The sequence below is a fragment of the Stigmatopora nigra genome, chromosome 10, assembly GCF_051989575.1.
Source record: "Stigmatopora nigra isolate UIUO_SnigA chromosome 10, RoL_Snig_1.1, whole genome shotgun sequence".
Taxonomy (NCBI): Eukaryota; Metazoa; Chordata; class Actinopteri; order Syngnathiformes; family Syngnathidae; genus Stigmatopora; species Stigmatopora nigra.
In genome coordinates this window covers 12,142,278-12,169,691 of record NC_135517.1, presented here as the reverse complement: position 1 = coordinate 12,169,691, position 27,414 = coordinate 12,142,278, and the positions used below count along the sequence as shown (strand labels likewise).

Here is a 27,414-nt window from a genome sequence, read left to right as displayed (position 1 = left end):
ACTGAAATGGAAGAAAAAAAATCAGGCAAGGTGTGTAAAAAGACCCCTAGACTCCTATAATTGATTCGACCACCAAAAGCAGCAACATTTTTTCTCTATAACTGCCAATGAGTCTTTCTGTTGGCAATGTTTGGCTCACTCTCTCTTACAGAACACTTCAATATCAGTAACACGGAATAATACTTTTAGGAGGCCACTCCAAAAGTTTTTTTTCCTCTTGTTTGAACGAAAGTTGACTAGTTGGTATCTCTGAGAAAATTGGGATGCTGCATAACCCAAATACGGATAGAATTTTCCTGTGGATTTTCAGATGAAAAGCATAATTAATTGTTCTTTTTTTCCTGTTCCAAATACTGTTTTTACTGCACTGTACACCCATAGTCAAACGTTTCGAGAAGCTTCCTCATCTTACTAAATGATGTCTCAAAACTTTTGAGTGCCAGTGTATACTGTAAACTACCCATTGGGATAAGAATCCCCTGAACTCCCAGGATTCCCTGTGCTGCCTGAAAGATGTATACCAGAGTGCTGAGGCTGCGAATCATGGGCACTGAGGAGTCTCGCAAAATCATTGTGGCTGTTCACGTATATTGCTTTGATATTACAGTTCGGTTGATGCAGCACCCCGAGGGCTTGAATTACATTTAGCCTTCAAGAGGGCTGAAAAATCTACCAGCTCCACCTTTACACAGAGTGCAGCCAGGATCCTGCAATCGTTGTCTCTGGGGTAAACAGGAGATCATAAAGTTACACCTCAACATCATAAGAATCAGTCCGTTAGGTGAGGACTTTACCTTCTGTGAGCAAACAGTTAAAAAAACAGCTTAGAATACCAATTACAGCTCTAGCTTTGATACTTTATTATTTTCATTTAACACATTTTATAGAAAATAAATTTGTCTCTGATATTAACATTGAAAAGCTCAACGCTAACTACAAAATGCATGGTTCCAAACCCTATGTCTTTCAAAATTTAATCCTTTCAGCCAGCTTTACTGAGAGGCAACTCATCGTTCTTTTCTTTTCAAAACAAACCAAAAATGTGGAAAAACAGTTTTAATCCCATTTCGCTGTTGGCCTGAAAGCTAAAGTCACTGCCAGAGGAAACATTAGATGTTTATCGATCTACAATTTCATTCATAAAAGCCCTAGTTGCAGGTGTGCTGGTTCCTATAACAGCTAAATTCAGGCGGATGAAAAAGAGATTTCATCCTGGATTGGTCACAAGTCAATGACTACATTATATTCCAATTGATATGAGCAATGTTTACATTAATTTTGGATCCCTTTCCTGTGAAAGCCATGCATATGAAAGTGAATTTGTATGTATTTTTCTCAGGAGGTAATGGAAAAGTGTGGCAACATCACAGGCTAAACTTGACCATCTGTAATTCATACATAGTGTGAAGGGTAATACTGTAATATTTATGTGCAGATAGGTGAACTCTATTTCATATCCTGTTCTTGTCTGGAGGCACAACCTAATCTAATGGTGCAGGTGTGTTTTCCACTGCTTTCCTAGTATAGGAAAACGGCCACATTTTAACATAATGCCTAAAAACAATGAATGATTTGTGCACTTTTTTGAGATTCTATCCTGTTTATTTTTGTTTCTTTAGCCTCGGGGTTTCATGTGTAAATCAAAGTAACTATGTACACATTGTAGACTCGCTTCAAAGCATTTCTCATAAATCCTTCACAGTCTCTGCATGTGCTAACATTGTTGAACAAACTGAAGAAGGATCTATTTGCTAAGGGACCAATATTTTACAGTTTGAAAGTTAGCATGGCCAATAGGAATAGTTGTGAATGGCATATTTTAGGACTGTGGGGATGGATTGTTAAAACATGTAATAAAAAATAGACATACAATTAAATAGACTGTTTTAAAAGATATTTGGCCATCCATTATTGGCATGTTTATTTTGCCTGACTTTGGTGTGGGCAGCGTGGGTTTGATTCCCATTCGATGGCGGTGTGACGAATGAATAAAATATATTCATATAAATATCTGAAAAATAACCATAGTCCTCAAGTTCTGTTCCTGATCTCTCTCTAAGCAGAAACTGTGGTGCTGAGAATTAATTGGCGAACCAGACACGGCTATTGTAAAGTCAGAATGACGTTTGTCAAGGACATCGTTACCCAAGGACATTGTAACCCAAGGACTCTCCATATTTTTATTGGTATTTTGGTATGGACTATGCTAAAACATTAACAAAAAAAGTAGTAACTCTCATCTTAAGTCTGCAGACTTTAAAGTTGCTTGGGAATATAACATGCTTGGATTAAAGCAGTGCTGTCTTTCAGTTTTCACAAGATCAGCAACTTTTCCCTGGCTTACTTTGACTGCTTAAAACCTTCCACAAGTGAAAGACACTTACTTCAAAGTTAAAGAATGCTAAACTCTCGGACTCCCTCCCTGAGTTGTTTTACATCATGAGTGTTTCTTGTGATAGGCTTGTCTCCATAGATTGTGGCAGTCATCATATTTTTCCAAAAATGAAAAACTGAGTCACAGAGTCACTGGCAAATTCATGACATATAGGCTGTGGTAAAACATGTACCCACTGAACATTAATTACCAATTTGCTTGAATGAATAGTGAAACAAACTTAAAAAAATAGTCAACCGTAAATTCACGCAAGACAAACTAACTGGCTGCCTGATGATGCCGTGATATCGTTTACGTTGGTTTGTCTAACAAATCACATTTGATGAGTTGCCACATCTGGTATGCCAAAGATAGTCTTGCTTCAGTAGTTCCCTTCAGGGCAATACATAGACTTTATGCAATGCAATGCAAGGCTAGTGATTGCTTTTTTTCCCTTCAGGATAAAAGCTTTTCAACCATTTTAATGTGATCCCTAAACTCTAGTTGAATTTCCCACTGCCAATATAGTTATCTTTGTTTAATTCTTTTTGTCTTTCTTTTTCCTTCTTTGTTCATGTCTGGCCAACTCTACCAACTTGTACTTCATCCAAGTGGATTTAGTCTGCAGAGAAAGTGGCTGTAGCATACACCTTTGAAGCCTTTTGTTGTTAATGGTGGGTGAAAAAAATGTCAGATCTCGCTTAAGTCAGGACGGTCTAATCTGCTGATGAGCCCCAGGGCCTGACAGGAAAGTAAAATTGTCAGACAGGGTGCTCAGGGCCAAGGTAGCTAGACAGGAGTTTTGACTGATCACAGAATCCTTTTTTAAGCACTTGGACTCTAAGCAAAGCAGCTGGTGAATTCAACTGAGCACACACGTAGCGCAACTACTCCGTTCCACATTGCAATAGTGTTAACCATGAGGTGGGCTGCACATTGGATGACTGGTTTATGAAATGCTGCCAGGATAGGAGGTTTAAATTTGTATTTTCAAACCCAAGTCATCCTGATTTAGGCTTCCAGATTTTCTCCCCAAAATACTTTAGTGTTTTATACTAAAGTAATATTTGTGCATTTTAGGTCACTAAATTAGACATCATAAATCAAGAAACATTTTATAGCATTAAAAACAAATATGATCACTTTATTTTTATTCCTGTTTCATGTCAGCAGATTTTGACATACCAGACTCTTATTTTCTAGATTGACTAAATGTCTGATATCTTTGTACCAAAATGTAAGCCTGATACACAGACTTATCAGTAAAATAGTCAGGTATTAAGTTTGAAGGGCTTATGTGAAAATGTGTGTGTCAGCAGGAATTTAATTCCAAGCAGCCCATTACGTGTGCATCACCATATTTTCAAAGAGAAAATGCATCAACTATTACTTAAAAACAATGTTGGATATTTTCATAGCTAGAAACCTGGTGGTCTAGTGGTTAGCATGTCGGCCTCTCAGTTATCACATCGTGGGTTCCATGCAAGGTTCGGAATTCGTGTGTGTTCTCCCCCAGGCTTACATGGGTTTTTTCCAGGTACTCCGGCATTCGCCCACATTCCAAGGACATGCACGGTAGGATGGTTAGACACCCAAAATTGCCTCCACTTGTGAGTCTGAGCATGAATGGTTGTCCGTCAGGGTGTCCCCCGCCGAGTACGATAGGCTCCATGACCCGTCACGTGAGGATAAACATTACGGGAGCATTACGTTATAATGAATGAATTAATTAATGTTCATGGAATGCACAAATGAGTAAAAATTGTTATTCTGTCGTACTATTACTGCTTGTAGTACTCTCCTGACTTGCATGCATTAAATATTAATATTTAGAAGCATTGCAAAATAAAACTAAGAATGGAAACACATGCAATTATGAAGCCTGCTTCCAAAATTCAGGACATATACTGCATATTATTCACTTATATTTGTCCCCATTTGCTAAGGCCAACCGTTAGTCGCCTTTTACTTGGAAAATGAACTTTTTAATCAAATTCCTCCTATTCTTGTACATACACAGAAGGTATAAAATTTATTGCCAGTGGCTCCAGCTCCCTCGATGCTGAGCTTTTTCCCCAATGGCAATACCACTTATGGTGTCTGCTAATAAATATTTCTAGCCCAATCCTCTCTCATTGTCTGTTCTCTTTCAACCTCCATCAAAACTCAGCAAATATTGGAGCTGTGCTGTGTCATAAAGACTAAGCCAATTGCATTGCACAATTCACGCTCACACTCATACCTTGGGGCAATTTAGAGTGTCCAACCAGCCTACCTTGCACATTTTTGGGATGTGGAGGGAAACCGGAGTAACTGGAAAAATCTACTCAAGCCCAAGGAGAGCATACAAACTTCACACAGTAAGGGTTTGAACCCTCTACTCCCAGAATTCGGAAGCCCCAGAATGCGCTAACCACTTCTGAAAGACAACAATTGTCTGTATTTTTAGCTCCACATATCACTGTAATTTTTTTCTTTAAAGTATTAAGGATATTAAATAATATAATATTGAATTGACAAGAGAAGAGCATCTCACAGTTATTTTAGGTTACATTTACGCCAGAAGGAAATGAAAGGAGGCAGAGTAGCTCTCCTTATGGAATTTGTTTCACATTCACTGTATAGTTACATGCTATAGTATGTATAGTATGCATATTGGATGTTATTTAGCTCTTTTCCCACACCGCTAATATTTCAGATAGATGTATTCCGGGTGGGCGGCAGTAAGAGAAAGTGGCTCCCTGGGACAGATCAGCTCACTACGGGCGACAAAGATACAAAGGAGATAGGCAACTGTGTGCTGCTAATTAATGTGAAACCAGGTTTAAAAAAAATATTCTCGCTATTGAACTTCATGGAGTTGCAGCAACTGCACTTAGATTTATCACTCCTGTGTGCGTATGTATGTTCTCAGAATGAATGCTATAGGCTACATGTGGATGTGTGCATGAGTTTGCTCTTAACAGCTGGAGTTCTTCAAGGGTATAAATTACAGCTTCTCCTTGAAGGTGTGAAGGGGAGTGCATGAATCTGGCAGATGAGGGATTATCTTAACACTCCCAAGACACACATGCAAATGTACTGTATTTTCTTCTTGTGCAAAAACTTCAACCACTTCAGAGAACATCACAATTGTAAAAAATCCTGTTCAGTCATTTGCATCAATGGAGACAAAATAACAAATTGTTAAGAATACACCGTTCCGTATACCTTAGATTTTATGTAATATGAATACAGCAGGGGCGGCCCAGTGGTGCGAGTGGTCAGCGTGTCGGCCTCACAGCTCTGGGGCCCTGGGTTTAAATCCAAGTTATGTCCATCTGGGTGGAGTTTGCATGTTCTCCCCCGGGTACTCCGATTTCCTCCCACATTCCAAAGACATGCAAGGTAGGCTGATTGGACACTCTAAATTGCCCCTAGGTATGGGCATGGGTGTGAGTGTGCATGGTTGTCCGTCTCCTTGTGCTCTGCGATCGGCTGGCCACCGATTCAGGGTGTCCCCTGCCTTGGGCCCGGAGTCAGCTAGGATAGGCTCCAGCACACCCCCCATGACCCTAATTAGGATAAAGCGGCTCAGATGAGATGAATACAGCAATATTTGCATTATTATCATCAAATTTGTATATGATTGTTGTCTCATAGAAAAATGTGTTGTTCCCTTATTTTAACTGCTGCGATTATCCCATGCATGTTTCCTTTCACTTGGTCCCCGATGAGAGCAGGACACAGTAGTATCGTGTTGAAAAATATTACACTGTCTACATTACACTGCCCTATGATTGACTAATTACCACTGTAGAGCTCACTGTTGTCTTCCCCCGAAATCAGATGGCACCAGTTAACCGCAAACTTAATGATGACGAAAAACATAAAAAGGATGGATGATAATGACACATTTACTGTGACTAATGGAGAAGTTAAATTTGTGTTAAATGGAATGTGGGAAAGATTTTTTTTCCTGGTAATTGATCATATTTCACATAGTCACAGTGTACAACTGCCCTAAGGGTAGAAGCTACCTGAACTAAGAATGACTCGTCTTTGATGATGGAGGCAACCTTCCTGTGGGCTTCTCTGTGGTAGATTCTCTCTATGGAGGGCGGTGATGCCTTTGTGATCTGTTGAGCAGTTTCCACCACTTTCTGTCAGAATCAATGGTCTTTGTGATTTTGCACACCCACAATGAAACAGCTGGTCAAGATTCTCTCAAGAATATCACTAAGGAAGTTGCTGAAGATTTCATGGGAAAAGCAACTAGCTCAAACATTTAACCAAATATGTTGAGCCTGGTGTTTAGTGTAGAGCACAGATGTCGGACGTGCTTGCAAAAGTATTGAACTATTCCGGCAATGGACCTGTTATTGGCAAAACATGTTAACAATAATCAGTTCAGGCCATTCATTCGTCTTTTATCGTTAGTCTATCCCAGCCGACTCCAGGCCAGAGGCGGGGGATATCCCAAATCGATGGCAAGCTTATCGCAGGTCACAAGGCGACGGACAACCATGCACACTCACACTCATACCTAGGGGCAATCTAGTGTGCCCAGTCAGCCTAGCATGCATGTTTTTAGAATGTGGGAGGAAACCGGAGCACTTGGAGGAAACCCACGCAGGCCTGGGGGAACATGCAAACTCCACACAGGTGGACTGACCTGAATTTGAACCTAGGACCCCAGAACTGTGAGGCTGTCGTGCTAACCACTCGTTCCACCGGTCCTTTGGTTCAGATAAAAACTCAAGAATCAGTATCGAGATATTCCCGAGTACTTGTTATTAATTAAAAACCTTCTAAATTTCCAATACTTAATATACTGTGTATGGTAAATAAATCCAAACTTTGATCCTGATTGTTTATCATGATACGTTTTGTCAGGGTTAGATATTATACATGCTGTGTCTGTGTGGTTCAGAGAAGTAATGTATTCCATACTGTCAGTCGCTGACTTCTGCTTATGTGTCAAGAATTTTGCCGGCCCTTTCTGTCAATATTCTCTGCAGCTTGGTGTGCCAGCTTGTGCCAAAGTGGTTGGCCCAGAACAGAGCACAATAACTGTGAATGAGAGTAGCAATAACACTATCAGCGCCCTTATCAAATCAAATATGACTGATGCAGAATAATCAGAAATTGAAATCAGGAGGAGAAAACTGCTGAACTGACAAAATAGGAAATGTCAATGCGAGAAGTGTAATAATAAAGGAATCAACGAAGGAACAGTTGCCATTGCACTTCCGGAAAGCAATAACAGAGTTGAAGTTCTGATATGTATAACACAGTTTCCAGATGGATGGAAAAAGATAGATGAGGTGGTAGAGTAATTGACAGCAAATTCAAAAAATGTGGAGAAACTGAGTGTCAAAAGAGAGTAGCTTTTAAGAGCAAATAAAATGTTCAAACACCTAAAAAAAATATGACTTAGTTCTTGAAAATTTGTAATTTAACAAAAGTTAAACGATGCAAATAAAGCATTTGGCTATTTTGCCATATTTTAATGCCCTACATTTGAGTATTTATCTGAGTGGTAAACTACTATAATTAAAATCATTAGCTAGGATTTGAAATGTATCTCCGCAGACCTATTCTCAAAGAGACGTGACATGTATGTAACCTTTTTTCCACCAGTAAAAAAGGGAAATAATTCACAGTTCATTGCCACTGCTTTCATCACCATTTTTCCCACCATGACCCAGTTTCTCATCACATGCCTACAGACATTTCCACACCTACAAACAAATCTCAGAAATAGACACTTCTTCTCTGACGCACGATACATGTACAAACATTTGGAAATTATAGAAAGTGCTGCACTGACCACCCTTGCACATCAATGAAACAGTTCTTGTTTGTACTGGTCCACGGATAAACTAAGGGCTGTTCTAGAACTTCACTCATTTGTTTATTTTTTAACTTCCTGCAGCAAGTGAAAAATTTTCAAAACTTGTGAAATAGTACAATGCCACAACGTCACATTCCGTTACCAGCCTAGACTCAGCAGAACCAGATCGGTAACCTTCACTTACGCTCCTTATTTGCACACCCATAATTTTACCGAAAAAAAGACGTTTTTCCCGAACAGCTTGACAGAGAACCATAATAATCTCGCCCTCCAAAAAACAACAAAATAATCCTTCACTACTACTCCAATTATTCATTTGACTGCTTGCACTACTTTGTTCTTACAATTACTGGACTCCACACTATCAAAACAACAATTAGGACTCCTACATGTCAGGCATAGTCTCATCACATTCAATACATCACATTCCACCCGCTCCTTATTTACCAAGATTAAACAATATCCTTTCTCTGTCACCCATTCATAGAAGGACATTTATTTAGACAATGTACAAAATAACAATTAAATGTAAGTCGGCCAAAAGTGACTCTAAATTTTGACTCTCACAAAGAGGTTTAACAATGTCTCTCTGGTCAATTAGATTGCTGTTAGACTCCAGACTGACCCAAGACGAGAATTACCATGTTGTAAAATAATGATACCATTTATTAAAACGGTAGGGAAACATGACAGGCAAATAATTAGCACCACTAGAGAGCTGTGAAAAAGCGTGCAGTGGCAAAAGTGGCCATTTTGATGTTCATGATTCTCATCAATTTTCTCGTCTACCCAAGAGATACAGAACAAGAGACACTAAGAGAGGCAGTGATTGCTGCGGTAGGTCCAGGCTGTGTTGAGGTGCTCTAAAAGTCATTTTGTTGGTCCAGGTAATGGGTCGAGGGAAATATGTAATGCAAGTGACTTGGCTTGCTTCCCACCTAGAATTGCCCAAATGCCATTAATTAGGTATTCCTCCGCCTGCCTTATGTATCTCTCAGCAGGGCCTTGCCTGACTCATCTGAACAGCAATGAATTATTCTTTCATAACTTCCCTACCATCTTTTTCACAAAGAGATTGATTGCTTGACCATGTGTGAAATAATAGATAATAATTTGGACTAAATAGGCACACATGTACTCAGATGACCAACCCCAAGATACACCACCCCGATTGCTGTACTATTCCACCCTTTGGGTCACAGTGAAGCATTGCATAGTCACTACAATTGCCTGGGTTGGCTTCATGCCCTCCTCCTTTGGATGATGGTGTGAGCAAAATTAAATCCGATCTTCTACAGACAATGCATAAATACCGGCAACCCCTTCAGTGGCCTTAGCTATTATTCAAAGCAGACCAATCACCCGTAGCGTGCAATGGTCACACCAATAGAGATGTTGAAACAGCCTCATTAGGTAAATGGACGTACAATTGATTTTGGTCAATATCTCATTTTCAGCTCAGGCATGCATCCGATGCAGGCATCGGGGGCAAGGATCTAATTACCTTCTATTAGATATGCCAGAGATTCCAAAGGTTTATTAATATTAATTATATTACAACATTCAATCATTCATTTTCTGTTCCGTTAGAAAAAAAGGGTGATCTCTTTATCTAGGATACTGCACACTAAAACACTAAATAAATGTTAATTGTGAAATAGTATGTCATGTATTTTTTTTTTTACTTTATCAGTTGGTTAAATAGATAATTAGAACAAATTATTTAACTGCAAAACATATGACAGTTGCAGTGTTCCAAGGTGCTAAATGTATCACCTCAGGAAGAAGTACATGTATCCCCAGACACATTTTTGGGAAGATATAAAACCTTAAACTCTGTATTAGTGCAGCTCAACCTTGAAATGTAGGCTATTTTAGAAAGAAGAGTTCTTAAGGAAGTGAAAGCTTGCACATCAGTCTGGAGAACGGTCAAGGATGAGGATTTTTTTTCTGGCTAATCCTTAATCCTCGCCTTTTTTCTTACATCTTTTGATGCCAGTAAGTGTTCTATTTAGTGGTTTCTTCCTTTGTACAATCCTGTAGCCTAAACATTTAATTTTAATGTCAAATGAAGTGCAATAAAACTTTCCATTTTAGAGACATGCAGTAAATATTGTCATAATTTAACAACCATTAAAACAAGCTTTTTTATTGTTGTATCTACTGCTATTCCCATAGAAATAAACCCAATCTGATGACTGTTTACATAATTGTAATGTCATGTAGCTGTTTTGTGTTTATTCCCGCTACTTAGAGATACACATTCTTTAAGGCGAGGCTTCACTTGGCCAGGTTATATATTCAACAGTCAAGAGCAAAACACTTTTGAATTATTTAAGATGATAAAAGCTGTACAGAATGCATAAAGGAGCAGTAGGTAAGCAGGCCCTTGAATGATCTGAGGCTATAAGCATGAGCACTATTTGGCTACGAGCTTTACCATTTGACAGGATGCATGTGATTTCGAATGCATGATTGAGGCAAGTGTTAGCATTTAGAAGTTGTGCTGAAAAGCTTCTTCACTGAGCAAATCATATTACCCCAGAGGGCAAAATATAAAACCAAGGATGGTAAGCCAATGAATGGATTTTTACATCTGCATATCTTAAAACACCGTGGACTGTCTTTGTGCACGTGTTCCTCAGTTTAAAAAAAAAGAGTCCTTCAAAATGTTATTGCACTTCAACAATAGACAGCAAGTAGACCTTTTGTTTACATCTATTATGATTTAAATTGATGTCCCCTGACTCCAAACTTTAACCTGTATATGTGAAATTTTTCGCAGGTATATTCTATTGTTAATGTTTTTTTTCACATATACAGATTGGGAATTACACTCTAGCCCACTTAATTTCCTTATTGGGCCAAAAAGTACGCAGAAATAATCCAAGTCTGACCTGCAGAATGTGTATTCAGAAGTCAGTACATATGTCCTGTCCCAAAAGCATAGGGGTGAGGAACCTTTTTGACCGAGAGAGCCATAAACAATTGATATTTTTAAATGCAATTTCATGAGAGCCATAATCAGACTAAACCGAATCAGAGGTTACAGTAGAGGTGAACTCCCTGAATGCAGGTACAATATTTTGCAATTTTCCTTTTGTTTTTTTCTTAGCCTGAAGGTCAGTTATGAACAGTGCACACACTTCATACTTATTAATTGTTGCATGTTTTCAGGCCCTGTGGGTATTTTATATTTTTGTTGTTTTTTTTCTTCTTTTTTTAATACTTCAACTCAGTTTTCAGTCAATTTATCTCATTATGTTCTGGCTATCTCCAGTGGGGTTGAAAATGAAGTGTTAATCTCTGTTCTCATCAATCTCCCAAGCCCAAAAGTGCTTGAGCTTCTCCTAGCATCACAAAATGATGACTGGCACTTTTACTTGTTTGGAGAAATAAGTGTGGGGGCTAAATTGAATTTTAATGGATTGTTCATCCCCCAAGTGAAAAGTACAATCCATTACTGAATGATTGCTATGTTATTGTTGCCAGTGTTGATTTATGGTATGTAAAGTATAGCAGGGCAAATGTTGCAACGTTGGGGGGATGAAGCTTCCTTTCATGTTGATGTGGTCTTAACTATAACATTGATAAGAAATTAAAGCCTTCATCAGTTTTTGTTCTGTTAATATATCAACATGTCCATGTATGATATGTTAACTCAAGCAAATATCTATAATGAGGGTCCTGAGTTAAAAACCAGGTCGGTCCACCATTGTGGAGTTTGCCTGCGTGGGTTTTCTCCGGGTGCTACAGTTTCCTCCCACATTTCAAAGACGTGCATGAAAGGCTGATAAGACGCTCTAAATTGCCCCTAGGTTTGGGTGAGTGCGAATGGTTGTCCGTCTGCATGTGTCCTGCAATCGGCTGGCCACCGATACAGGGTGTCCCCCCGCCCCTGGCCCAAAGTCAGCTGGGATAGGCTCCACCATCCCCCCTGACCATAGTGAGGGTAAAGAGGGTTCAGAAAATGAATGAATGAAAATCTTTAGTCTGAAGAAGCATATTAACCTGATACTTTCGGCATTTATGGTTCTCATTTGCTGTCAGCAGTAGTCCATACACAACGACAGACAACAGTTTGCACTCACAATTTTTTTTTTTGGGTAAGTGACTGACTTGTTATCTTGGAGATTTCAAATGTACAATGCCTACATATCTCGGATAAACTGTTTGCAAGTTGCTCCAGAGTGCATTCCACAGTTGGACATCCAGATTTTCACTGCCATCTGCAAACTGTAGCAGCTTCCAAGTGGCAAGTATGGCAGTATGTTGGTCAGAATTTGAGTTATTTGTACGCTATTATATAATTTTTGATAAATGGTTTAAAGAGAGCCACATTTTAAACATGCTTTTCATGTAAAATGGCTATTTTCAAAGGTTAGAAAATGTAATCATTTTCATAACGTAATCCTACATTCTGAGAAAACTTAGACAATGTTGATGTTCAAATACTTCTAATGGTTTCACAGTAGATTAGCCGTTTGACAGCCACCCACTATCATTCTAGGAAACTGGGTAAACGAGTCTGTACAATTTAAATGTCGCTAATTCGGACACAATGGCTATAGCTGCATTTTCTCGAGGGACTGTTCACAGGGAACACGAAAATCAATACAGGCAGTTTACAGTCCATTTGAAAGGCACAAGTCTCATTCATCACCAAATAAAGTGCTACCTAACCCAAGTACAAATCTTCACAGGGATTTCGCTGCACAGCTACAGTGTTATTGTGGGTGTTGGTCTGTTTTTGAAAGTCAACATTGACAACGTGGCTTTTATTGGAACTCTGCTCCATAAATCCAAAGCCCTTTTGCCTCTTACTGAGTTTAGTTTACTCGAGATATTAATTAGACTCATTCTTCAAACACCAAAAGTAATGTGTTAGTTTAATGTATAGACTGGAAAACACATTAGTGTCTTCATCCCCAGTTTGGGTTAACAAGGTTGTGTTATTCATCAGGCTAATGTTGCAATGGTGATAATCAACCTCTAATGACTGTGGGATGAGAACAGTTTGGGTGTTTACATTTTCCATTTACCGGTATGTCAGCGCAAACAATAGATCTTTAAAACCACTTCTGCCAGAACATTGGAATTGAATAAGTTAATTTATCAATACTATCGGTGTACTTACTTCCCAAACTTTGCACTCAGAATTTTTTTTTTAAATCAATTTGCCTCATAGTTCTGAAGTTTGAGCGTTCAAATTTAAGGCAGAACATTTTTTTCGTCGTTTGTTCTCCAAAAAACGGCACACTAGGTTCATTGTACATATTTAAATAATCACTGTGTATCAGGTTACTTGTGATTTACCTGGCTGCCCATTCAGTTTAAAATCAACTAACGAGAACATCGATTTTCCCTATGCTAAAAGAGCAGCTGGTACTGCTTGACCCAGGCATCGACCCATAAGAGTGAGCCATGCAGTGAGCCCCACTTCTAAGCAAGCTACAAGCTGCTGTGTGTGTATGTGTGTAGTTTGCAAACCAGTAACTCATCGAATGATAAATTGCCACCTGGACAGTTTCCATTTTGTCAGTGATAGGACCTTTTAGATTTTATTATCTGGTGAAAGCACCACTTTGAGATTACATAAAGTTTTCTTTTATGTAATGTAAATGGTATGGATTCCATTCTTAAGCAGTGCCCCAATGACGGAGTGATGGCCCCAACCCCATTTTGAGAACGAGTGGTTCACAACATTTTGTCACAGAAGAAAATGAGTCTCATTGTTCGGGTAAATTTTCCCCATTCCCCCATTTGCCCACCAGATGCTCATCCCCATTGTCTGTGATATTATTTTGCATCGAAGTGCAATCGATTAATTTGTGCTCACAAGTAAGTGAACATTAACCGTGTCGCCCAGTTTACATACACCAAAAAATATTGTTTTCTTCATGGTATTCTATTGTTTCCTTTACTGTTATGGCATACTTAAGGCTGCTCTTTCGCTCACTCCAACTCGGCTGGCTCCTACTTTTGTTAAGTCAATAGACTCCAGCCATCAGATTAACTGCTTGTATCTAAATAACTTTTTTTTTTCTACTTAATTACGTACTATAATTTCTTTTTCAGAATATTTCACTTTGAAAAATGTTGCCTCTAATTATTATTTATGACTAACATGGGTGTTAATGGAAACTCATTAACTGGAGTTCAATATTTTTTTTCTGGTGAAAATACATGGTATGAGCACATTAATGGTATGAGTTTTGTCATAGATCGAATCGTGCTCATATTGTGAGGACCCACTATATTTTGAACTAGTAAAATGGATGTATTATTGAGTTGGAAATATGCCATTCTGTATACGATGTCTATTTATCAATGATAGTAATACCCCTTGTTACAAAATTGAGTGTTTATTCCTATTTTGTGTTTCACAATGTGTTTGCATTTTTTGGCATAGATGCATTTATTTTGTGCATCCCATTTATCTATGGATGCGGTTACAGAATTAACACAGATTCCAAATTATAGTTTAAAAATGATCATAAAACAGCCTTTTTTATTACAACATGTTTAATCTGTAAATCCTTGAAAAGGAACATCGACACTTAGAATGGATGCTCTAGAAGAAGACAGTGGTAAAAGAAGGAAGGTTTAAGGATCTCTTATCCTGGCTCTTTAAGTCACGCAGAGAACACACAGGGGGTCGGTGGGGCCACTTCAGCTGTTGATATGCCACTGACAGGCTGCTGAGCTCAAGCTGTGTTTGTGCTAGTGCGTTTTTGTGTGATTCATATTAACATTAAAGAACTAGGTGTGTCACCAAGGGTGAAAAGATGCCATAGGCTCCTATTGCGTTTTAGAAGGATTTATCAAACACATTGTTTTGATCCATGCTTTTCATTGGAATCTAGACTAGAGTTGACTCGAAAATAATTCATATTAAAACGTAAAACAAAAAGTTATGGCTGTAAAATGTGCGATAATACAAACTCTTAATCATATGGGTTACAACACGATTTTTCTTTGAATCATAAATGCCTCCAGCATAGATCACATGACTCAGTGCCTCTTTCGAGAACAGGACAGTAGAAGATGCAAATCTGTGAATATACAATAATTGAAAATTGATTGAGAATGATCAAATTTTTAATTGATCAAAAGGCTTAAGCTTCTGGGGAAAAAAATGGTCTGAACGTTGTCCTAAATAGCACAAGCTGTGAAATTTAAAGCAGGTGGTGGCTTGTCTGGGTCTGCATTGCTTCACATAGATTCAGGGAGTTTAATGTGTTTGTTTTAAAATCCATATCGGTACAGCTTGTATTAGTGTGTGTAAATGTCATCAGGAATATTTCCGTCCATTTTTGACAGCACAAATGCGAGATGCATTCAGGCACAAATCAGTCAAACAACTCTGACGTACAGATTAAAGCAATAGGTACCGAACACTGCAAGCCTTACAAGTGCAGCGGGTAATTATCCAATTTCACTTGAATGTTACGAAAATTGTTATTGATTAACTACAAACAGCATGTCTTTGTTAATTCATCTTTGTTAGGGACTTATCGTGCTAAGCTGAGCAATCGGATTCTATTCCATGAGACGACAGAAGGTACAATTAACCTGCACATTCAATTGTTGCAAGAGAAAATTGTGTTCAGTTCGGTAGGTGCATATTTTACATTGATTTGACTAAATTTGAGTGTATTAAAATAAGATTATCATTATTTCAGAATACACCTATTATGGCAATCTTCAATAACATGACATGGGATTTATCTTATCTTATTTTGTGGCTCAGTAATGTTTGGAAACTGTGGATTTTTCTCTCACATTTTAAGCCAAGAGTTTCTGGCTAGGTGAAAAGGTTTGATCCTTTATAACCGAATAAAACCTGTGGAGCGTGGCAGGTGTTATGTCAGAACAAATCAATCAGCTCTAAGAATTCAACCATCTGGGTGTTGGTCTATGTATTGTTTTTAGTCGTTCTTTCATCTTCTCAGCTTCTTATCCTCACGAGGGTTTCAAGGATGCTGCAGACTATCCTAGCTAACTAACCGGCTGTGCACATCCACTGATGCCGCCACGGAAAAAAAGACCTCCCAGCCTCAAGGAACTCTATATGTTGCATCTCACCGGCCATCTGCCTTTCCTACTTTATAACACAAAGCCCACATTACATGAAATACAAATGAACCTGAAGATGTATTTTGGTGATTGAGGTCATAATTTTTTTTCCACATTTGCTGTAGATATAATGCTAGAAAACCATCAGACATTTGGCAGAATTGGAGCCGACTACAATGCACCCAATGTCAACCACTGATCCATGAGCCAAACCTGCCTGCCAGCCACACTGCTTTCATGCCTGGAGGTGGCCTTTTGTCTCACCTTGACAAAGCCCAAATAATTTTAAACACTAATACCAGTATATGTGAGAGATAATTTAATTGGTACATTAGGTCTTGGAACTTGGCGCCACGGCTTGAATATGTAGTAAATAAGGAAGCTACACCTGGGCTGGGGGGGAAACTACTTTGAAGATTTACTAAGTGTTCTTTTAGTGGTAGGTGCAGGCCAGAAAGCAAGAGTTCTAACGGATACCACAGAAGCCCTTTTTAGGCTAGCCAGAAAAATACTGGCTGCTCAAGAGACAAAAAAAAGTTTCTTGCTATAAGTCAGAGGTTCAGCATTCAATTCTTCTCAGGCGCTTCACTTTTCAGGCCTAATCTTCAAACATATTTCATGCATTCGGAAACAAATCATCCAAATGACTGAAATATTCATTGAAAGCCATTGAGTAACCAAATATATTTGACACTTTAAATAACAAAAACGATGAACAAAACTATTGGTTTGGGAGAATACAACATAATGTGAAAAATTAACAACTACAGCTGAACCAAAAATCATAATCTTTACCATAGTATTAAAGAACAACCATAATAGTCATCAAATTAAAGCACAAAGTTTAAGGATATTATTATAATTAAAATAAATGTTTTCTCTTGACTCCAATGAACAAAAGAAAACTGTGAGGGAGAAATTCACTCTGAAAAGCTCTTTCTCTTTATCCAAACTAATCCCCTAAAGGTTTTGCCAGCAAACGTTTTGATGTGGAGAGCTGGAAGGCAGAAACATGCTAAGCGTCATTCAGAATAGCATCTACCCAGAGATGACTGTTCAACTGAAGACCTTTGACTCTACCCATGCAATCATTTAACACAAATTTTACATCCCACACACATTTGAGTGTTCCACCAAGGTGAGAGGCAACAAGAGAGACCAGCACGCCACAGCGTGGGTGTAGCTTCTTAGAAGCTGTGAAGTTATCCAGTGGAGAAACTAGCATCTGCTCATAAATGCATGGCTGCCAGGGGTATGATACTGTGCATTTGACATATGTCCTCTACCGGCGTTTCCCAGCCACATTTGAGAGGCTCCAGGCCTCCTATTACTAAAAGTTACTAGGTGTGGAAGTATTACATTGACCCATCCTTTCTGCTCTTTATCAAAAAGCAAAGTCAGCTCATGTTGGTGTATAAAATTAAATTCTTAAAATCCACAAAAGGGATTTATTTATGACTGTGTGATGGGTGAACTAGGAAAGGGAGTATTTGTCTATGACTCAGGAAATTCAGGAGTAGTGACAAAGGTGAAAGCCTTGATTTTTTTCGGCGTGCGGTATCTCTGACAATAACTTGTAGAATTGAAGAAACCTTTTTGGAAAGAAGCTGAACATTGGTGTATTATTTAGGACACAGCAGTGTCCCAAACCCAAGGTTATCGTTGAAATATGTGAAAGACGTTACAAAATATATTTTGATTTTAGGATACATTGAGTTTGACAACAGCTTTTATAAATGTGTGTTACAAAACGGACATAGTTTATCTCGACAGAAAATGTGTTCTTCTACATCTCATCTTGCAAACTTTTATTCCAGCTTCTATTTTGTATGAACGTCCTTTGCATAAACAGGCTGCTTTATGTTCTTTAAGAAATTCTTGCAGTTTTGAAAACAAAAGGTCAAATGCCATGATGTGCATTATTTTGTGTATGCTTTATTTATTGATTTAAAAAGAAAATACATCTAATTTCCTGCAACCCATCCAGAGAAGTGCCTTATTAAATTATTTACATTGACTAGGAAGATTTTGGATGGTAATGTGAACGATGCACTTTTATATGAAACATAAATAATCATTGAGATTTCTATTTAACTTTAGGTTTCTTGGCCCATATTTAGACTGTTGTTCATCATCACGTTATTGCATTATTTGAAAATGATTGGTGAGCAGTTTTATAACCTTAATTGTTTTCAAACACAACACATTCTCTAAATGCTGCATTGATTTTTACTCGCTATGCAGCAGTCTGTTTTAGAATAATGACAACTATTATATTCTCCACTGGGAATCATCATATAAAATGGCTACGTTCCTTTTAACCACAGATGGTATTGCAAACAGAGTAAAAAGTACAACATATGTTATGCATACATATGATGGATAGTTTTTGAACAAAAGTATTTTATATTTTACTACCCTACTAACAAACGTATATCTTAAAGGTGAACATTTTAAATCATTGCCTATTCACTTCTCCTTGTTTCCATGTCATGTGCAGAAATAGGTCGGCAAGGTGAGGTGGAAATTACATTATCTTTTTTTTTCCCTTTTTCTTTTTTCCGACGGCTTTGTTTGGATGCATGTGTTTCTGCGTGGGTGGCAGGTGTGTATAAGTGCCAGGTGGGAAGTTCTGCCTATTGTCATGTGAGGCAAGAGGACTTTGTTTTTCAATGTCTTCACGCTCAGTTGGACAGTCAGATGGGATTACTGGTTGGCGGTTTGTAGAGTGACAGAGCCACTGGGACAGAGGACAGGGTGTGAAATCACTTTTCCGTGGCCAAGAGACTCAGCTTAGGTGGCTGAGTTGATTTACGGAACTGTTGAGTTACAAAATAGTGAATGCATACCTCTGTTTATTCGATCACAAGATTACATTCATAACGTATCGGAAATGTACATGTTCATAGCAATATTCAGTCAAACCTCACAACAATAATCTATTGTATTTCAGAGCTGATTTTCTGCTGAACCCAAGCTGAGTTTAGTATTTATTGAATGCACAGAGATGCTAGAACAGGCTTTATGGGAACGTGAAGGCACTGAGGAATACATACAATACACACAAATTCTGACTTTTCCCTGACACTGTGTTAAGTATGGCCCAGAAGGATTTTCAGCCAGATATGGTTGACTCAAAGAAATTTAATTGGACTCCGAGTCTATATATTTGTGACAACGCCATGACATTATTGCCACATGATGAGCCGACCATTATTTTCTCATCATTGCCTTTTAACTTGCCTGGGATTCCCCTGTTGAAAGTCTTAAGATTTTCAAACCTGTACATTTTCTTACGGCATTGCTGTATATTGGTTGCGGCATAACTGTGATATATGCTCCATTGGTCATACTCACATTTCTATAGTATACAAGTAACTGGACGCACACCTGGATGCCTGGTCACGGTACACATTATACAAATGGTTTGGCTTGGCCACTTTATCTCTACATTTTAATACATATACAGGCAAGTGAAAATGAGAAGTGGGTTTTTTAGAAGCTCTTGGAAATGATCACTCTATTCATTAATTACGACTCTCATGAATTCCATTGGCCTAGTCTTCGGTCAGTATGATAAATGGACTCACTCATAAGATTTATAGAGTGAATGGCTATCCAATTTTTTATATGCAATTCACTTTAAATGCATGAAGTAAAAATGGTCGGATTTAAAATATCCAAAAGTCACATTCTAAGCAAAACAGTGTTAATTCAATTTCAGTATGACCTGTAAAAGACCTCCAAACTATTTGTATTGTATTTTAGGTTGCAAAAAGGTAGCAGGCATTATGCCATATAAGGTATTATTCATTTTGAAGGATACATTTTAGATGAAAATGCCTAACTTTAACACATTTCAGGACAGTAATTGTACAAATCAAATAGTCTGAGGCATACTACAAGGAAGTCTGTTCCCAAAAATGTAATTAAATTTGTACTTACAAAACTAAGCTTAATAAAGTAGTTCACTCTGAAAGGGTGACCTTCTCTGAATAGTGACAAAATAACAATGAAGCAATCACTCTTTTTTGATGACTCTGCTTTATATCTAGAGCATTTTATTTAAATATTTTAAAATACAGGCATTTCCTGATTGATATAAGTACCGTAAGAATTTAATTGACTTTTCTTTACTAGACACATCCAAAGATTTACTTAAGTCTTAATTACTGGGCAGCTAAGTGCATAATCACTGTAAAAGATGGCACACACTAGGCAATTAATATAAAATTGGTCAAGGAGGTTTTCATTGTATTTTTGGTTTCTCTATTCTTTTCACCTTGGAGCATTTAAGACCGAAGCCCATTAGCAATATTAAGTCCCAAGTAAAGTGATGAGTAGGAAGCTTTAGGCAGGTCAAATACAATTCATGAGTTAAAGGAAATAAATTGATAACTCCAATTTCCAGGAATCAATCAATGGTGGGGTTTGCATGTTCTCCCGGGCCCGTGTGGGTTTTCTCCGGGTACCCCCGTCCTTGACCTTAGTGAGGATAAAGCGGTTCAGAAAATTAGATATAAATTCTGGATGAGATGGTGGTCTCTCTATCTAGTTATTCATTTTTTTCTCTTTTTTCCCCCACACTTTTTTTAAACCAATGATGCCATATATGTTCGGAAAGGCACATTGCTGCCCTCTCTAACGTTTTAATGCAGTAATTGGCTGTGCTGAGTGACAACCGACAGAGAAAATAATGAGGCAGCCATTGTAACACCATAGCAGCCACCACCATTGCATTTGGTTGAAATTTTTTGGGCAGAAGAGTTTCAAATTTCACAGATTTAAAAAAGTTATTGTAAAATTGTTCTTGTGTATTTATGCATGCCCGTCCACGGTTGATTTGGTCTTTTTTTTTTTTTTTACATGAGACCCCAGAAGACGCAGGTATCTTGATAAGCACGTTCCCAATACTGTGACTTAATGGATTGAGGAACAACACATTCAGCCTTACTTGCCTTTAACTGGGAGATATATGAGAGCTTAATGCACCTACACACATCAATGCACCCCTCTCTTTTGACTCTAACTCTGTCTTGAGCATTTGCCGTGCCATGTTTTCATTATTCAATATAACTCGGGTATCTATAATGCCAACTGTTAATTTAATTGCATGCACTTTACTTGTGATTATTGTAGAATGTGTGTCTTCTCTACCATTTAATAGTCAGTTGCTAGACAGACATTTTCTTTACTTCCCCTTATGTGTTTTTCATCCATGGTTACATCAAATAATTGGCAATATATTATAAAATTTTAAAGAATCCTGACTGCCAATTTGAGAAACACCATGCATGAAATTTCAAAAGAAAGCCTAACAGCATGGTTGATCTTTAAGTGGCTTTTATTCACTATAAACACACATAGCTGCTTTCTCTGACCTTTTGTAGCGGGTATGGCTCTGAATTCAATTACTGAAAACTCCCCTAGCAAACGCAATGAAGAATGGAATCCAAATGCAAATGAGAGGCTGAACACAATTCCAAATATTCAACAATTTCCATGATCAATTTGCGTTTTTTCCACAGAATATTTAAAATATAAGGCAAAAGGACAAGATCAATAGTAAACATCGGAGAGAGAAAACAAAGTTAGTCAGTGTGAAGAACCAGGTGCAGCAGACGGGTAACATCTGGCCCATCATATGATAGGATGAGTTCTAGTAGTATGACTCTACCTATTGTGGAAATAATGAAAAAGAGAAACATACTTGCATTCCTGTGCGGTATCTCTGTCTTCTCAATTCCGACGGGAAAGAAACAATATAATCTTTAAATTAAATTAATGCACCGAGGAGTCGGCCTATAAGAAAAAGAGGCTTGAATCCAGAAGAGATGGAACAACATAGGGTATTAATTATAAGCGTTGGATAAGGTCTGCAAAACCTTTTCCCCCACGTGGTGTGATAGAGTAGCCTTTTGTTGATTATCACATTTTCCTCTAGAGATACTTTGAAGCAGACTATTGTTACAAATCCTTGTGTGCTAATGCTGAAATGGAAGGGTAAACTTCCTAAATTTCTGTAGTTACCAATGCAGTGTATTACATGATACCGTTCTTTTAAGTCATGTTGCTGCTTGGCAAATACTGTTTTTATTTTTTTTTGCATCTGCTGTCCCATGTAATACTAGCCTTATTCGAAAGCTAAAGCCATCTCAATCAATACGCACCTTAGGGCAAGGACGGAGATTGGGGAAAGTGGACGGAGAACAGGATGCTACCTAATTCAATGAAATAGAGATTACCCAGCGCTTGCGATGTGGCAGGGCATGAGTAATCATAGACAAATTCATTTAGGGGCCCAGGAGCCCGGTATTGCTTTCAATTAAGGGTAGAGATTAGAGCAAGTAGGGTGCACATAGTCACAGTAAATTTGAGTGGATAGACACATAGACAAAGAAATTCACAGCATGCTGCTCACCAGTTACAGCTGATGTTTCCAATTTGTAGTCTTCTCCTAGCGTGCTGAACAGCTGGTGCAAGCTAAGTATTTCTGACTTATCCAGTTATAGATTAAATTGAGACATTGATCCTCTGGCCACCATCAGAAAACTCTAATGTAAGCCGTTAGTGTCAGCAATTCTAGGTACAAATACAAAGTGGATTATAGAAATTCTCATGAAGTAAATAAGATACATTTACTTGATGAGAATGTGGGCCATGCTCAACCCACACCATGTAATATAGAATGATAAATTCTATAAGGTAACGAGGTAACGCTACTAAAAGAGGAACGTGTTTGTTTGATCACCGCTTGGTCGTGTTACTCTCAGAGGTTTTTATAGTGTCAAGTTTTATCCTAGTCCTGCTAAAAGACAGGAGGGCATAGTATAACCTTATTGGCAGAGATACAGTATTAAACACCTTGGTGTCAATTGAAGATGGGCTCCTTGACATTTCAGTTGTGGATTTCCCAGCAAGTGCATCATTTTCTTTTCTTTTCCTCAAAATATCTCCCGAGAGTGTCTCGACTGCTCCTCTGGCCTCAAGCTTTTACACTGGAAATTTACTGTCAAAGAGTGTCTCTTCAGATGTAAATATAACCTGTCAGCATCTTCATGAATTCTCTGAGGTGTTTTATTAGTGTCCCCTGTCAGTGCACACTGTGACTGGCATTTCCTGCATATTAGCTGTCTAAAATGTACTTGAGATGGAGGTCAGCATTGCAGAATCAGTGACTTTGTATGTATAATGTTATCAAACAGTAAGAAAACACAGCTGTCTTAGGATAATAACATTTCTAGCCAAAGAAGAGAAATGCAGATGGTGTTGCTCATTTTTTAGCAGCTGTCTCAGTTTTAGGTACTTGATGATTATTCTGTAAGCAATGTCTCATTTTAAGTAAGACAACTTGGCAGCCATGCTTTGAATGGATAAGCTACTGCTGTGTATATTTATGCTTGAAATGCACTTCTGAAGACAACTCTGCATCCCCCTCTCTAATGAGATCCTACTTTTCTGTATACCCAGGTATATATGGACCAGATGGAGGCTGGGCGTCAGCCTACCCAGAATGCAAGGCGAAAAACCAGTCACCAATCAACATTGTTGATCAAGATGCTAAAATGTCAACTGAGTTTCAGGAAATTACACTGGAAGGCTTTGGTATCCATTCTTCCAATAAGACTTCAATGAAGAACACTGGCAAAACAGGTAATATAAACATCAAGAAGGTTTGTCCTTGACTCAGGAAGGTGACAGCCATTTTTTTCAGTTTAATACTATATATTTTTATTTTTATTTTTTTTAAATCAGTTTTATTTGTATTCATTTGAAATACACAATTTACAAAGATAAAACACAAAATTGATACATATTTGTCTAACTCAGTGAACTTGGCAACATAATCAACTGTATGTACAGGCAATTTCAGGTCAGGCACAATATTCATACAGTTGTTGCTTGACCCATTTTTTTGACCCTGACTTTTTTACAACATATATTACTATTCCTACATGTCTGGTTCGAGAGGTACATTGACCCCTTTTATTAAACTACCTGACTGACCCCACAATAGTTTAGGAATTCAATTCAATTGAATTGATTTGAATGCTTTTGTTGTCTTTTTTTTTTGTCATCATGAAGGACAGCAAATGATTTTCAATATATTCAACTAAGGACAATAATATTCAAAACAAAGTGCATATCCTTCATACTCTATTAATTAAAGAGTCTGTAGATCAAACAGAAATTAATGATAGATGTTTTTATTTTTTTTAATGGCTAGCCTAGAGATACGGAATTTGTTTTAAGTCCCAGGCCGTCGAAGGGTTAACATGTTTGCTTCAAAGTAAAAAGTGCAAATGCTTCATCGTCTCTTTATAGAATTTGCCCTGGATCCAGAGATACCCAATACTTTGAGAGGTGATTTTAATGTTAGTCAGGGATTTACGTATTTATAGTGGCTTTAATGTGTTCTTCCTGTAGGGCAAACTTTTTTCTGACCAGGCAGGGTTCCTTCAAAAGGCGACAAATTATGGAAACTGATTTTTGAAATTTCTGAATGTGTGTGTGTGTGTATTTTATTTTTATTTTTTCTGACTTTACCCATTGTCAGTGAGACATTTGGTCTGATCAGCAGCCACCAGATTTAAAATTTTATTGACTAGAATAAAATAATCTCCTTTAAGATTATGCTCATATTACATGACCTGAAAAAGGAAATTACAAAACTAGCATTCTATTAAATATGAAGCAATATAAAATAAAAAAATTCAGATTAAAACAATTGAAATGACAACCCACAGCACTGAAGATGTAAACCAATGTGACACATCTAATAATCCTTTTTCATGTAAGCACACGTCTGCATGTCAAACATCCTGCATCACCCCCCTTTTTCTGATTATAAAACAGGACAGGTGCAATATGAAGCAAGTCAGTCATGATGAAGATTACGTATCCTATTTTCATTCAGACAAGCTGAATTATAACAAGGGCAAAGGCACCATGTATAGGAACCAACACAAGGCCATCTGAATTCAGTTTTCCTCTCATCCCATGGACCCCCCCTTGACAGCTAAAAGTATTTCATAATTTAGCATGTCAGTAAAATGGATAATCAATTTTCACCAGCTGAATCTAGCATTGAAAGGCAGATGCCACATCTTATTGGTATGACTATTGACAGAACCAAATTACAGCACTTCCCTGCATTTCTAGCAAAATTATATTATATATACTGAGAATGTAAACACAAAATAGATTCCATTCCATCCAGAGATTGTTTTCCCAAAAATAATAGTTGCTGATATTCATTGAACACAACAAGAAGCTGTGGAAATTACATGCAGCAAGTCACTTTTCGTTGTATCTGGTCTTTTGGATGCACCATCCTTTGTTCAAGGATGTTACCGGGTTAGAAGGAGAACATTATCATGTGTTGGCAGTAAATCCTTCTGAGTTTCACAAAGCGTCCTTATACATTTCGATTGTCTGTCTTGGCTGACCTTGTTGCATGAACTGATTAAACTTCATACACTTTGTTGAGAAAGAAACTGTCTTCTAATCAAACTGGAACATTCCAGTTGCAATGAACGAGAACATTCACAGGAATGTTATTTGCAATTGTTTTGCAATGTTTTCAAGGTAAACTGCTACTTGTTTCAAAAAGCCGCAACATTGACACACAGACAATTCATATTTGTGTAGTGTTAATACCAAATGAAGATGCATAACTATACTCTTGTGAAAGAATGTTCAGTCAGAGAAAGTATGGTGCTGTTGTTGGCTTGCATGTTGAAAGCCCAGAAAAAAATGCCAACACTAACAACAGCTGTGAAAGAAAAATGGCATGTAGCTGCTTCTCCCCCCTCTTCATAATGCATGGCTAACAAGACAAATGTCCCTGTCTTTTTGGCATGAATAATGCATGCATACCTTGCAGTCTCTAAACGACAGATGAGTGTTTTATCTGCGGAAGGATCACCTCCACTGAGCACTATGATGGAAATTGGTAAACCTACATCCTTGAGCGTAACAAACTGAAATGTTGGTATTTCACTGTCTGGTGATTTTTTTTATGAATCTTAAATGGAACGAAAGCAAATGTGTGAAGTGAAATGTAAAGATGTAATTAAATTGGATTTTAAGTGAAGATTGATTGATTGAGTCTATTTTGGGGGGAAATAAAGAACAGGTAAGAAGGTCAGAAAAGTTAAAATGACCGCCACCAATGATATTGTGAAACGACATGACAATGGTCATAGAACAAAAACATGGAACTAAACACTAACTGACAAAGAAGGCGAGACATGGAAATGATGAGTTGATGACAAAGCTGAAATTATGTTAATATTACAATGATTTGCAAGCGATAGAACCAATCCACAGCATAGTAAGCAAATAGGCTAAAACGCAACCAAAAACACCGAGCCAAAAAATAAGCAAAGGAGATCATTACACAATGTGTATATAAAGATCCATTCAGAAGAAATCCGTACTCACAGGGCTTCCAAGGAATAATAACATGTAGCTTTTATAGTCAGTAGGCAGAATAAACAGTAATCTCCTGTCCCCCAGTGTCTTCAATATTGAAAACCATGTCTTATTTATGGTACAAGCATGGTAATGTTTGAATATCTACATTCAACGGTAAATAAATATATGCTTATATCTCAGTGTCATTTAGAAGCCTAATTTATTGCTGTTTTTTTTTTCAGAGAGACATATAGATGTTGTCCCCATCAACTCATGAGCTCTGGACCTTCTCTTTTTGTCTTGTCTGCAGTGGCCATTATGCTCAAAGATGACTATTTTGTGAGAGGAGCAGGCCTACCAGGAAGATTTAAAGCTGAGAAAGTGGAGTTTCATTGGGGGCCAAGCAACGGATCGGAAGGCTCTGAGCATAGCATCAAGGGCAGACGTTACCCGGTGGAGGTAAACACATTTATCTGGCTTTACCATGTGCTAAACTTACAACTTATGTCCAGTGCCTATGGTTAGGGGCTGAAGTATTTTAAGTTAACAAACCATTTTATTTTTTTAAAATTGATGTTTCCCCTTCTAATCCCTGTTTTTTCTGCATGTTTTTATCTCCCAAATGATGAGACACAGTTCGACAATAATTAGTGAGAAAGTAAGAAAGACCATGTTTTTCATGTAGCAATCACTGAAGAAACTTCTG

The 27,414-nt window shown here is 37.9% G+C and overlaps 1 protein-coding gene across 2 annotated transcripts in view; it reads left to right on the top strand.

The window, feature by feature from the left end:
- The window catches only part of LOC144203014 (receptor-type tyrosine-protein phosphatase gamma-like), a 125,738-nt gene that overhangs the window by 42,479 nt on the left and 55,845 nt on the right, over positions 1-27,414 (top strand). For both annotated transcript variants that reach the window (XM_077726188.1, XM_077726187.1), the window contains exons 3-4: positions 23,760-23,942; positions 27,019-27,167. In XM_077726188.1, coding sequence (XP_077582314.1) covers positions 23,760-23,942; positions 27,019-27,167 — 332 coding nt within the window. The remainder of the gene's footprint in view (positions 1-23,759; positions 23,943-27,018; positions 27,168-27,414) is intronic.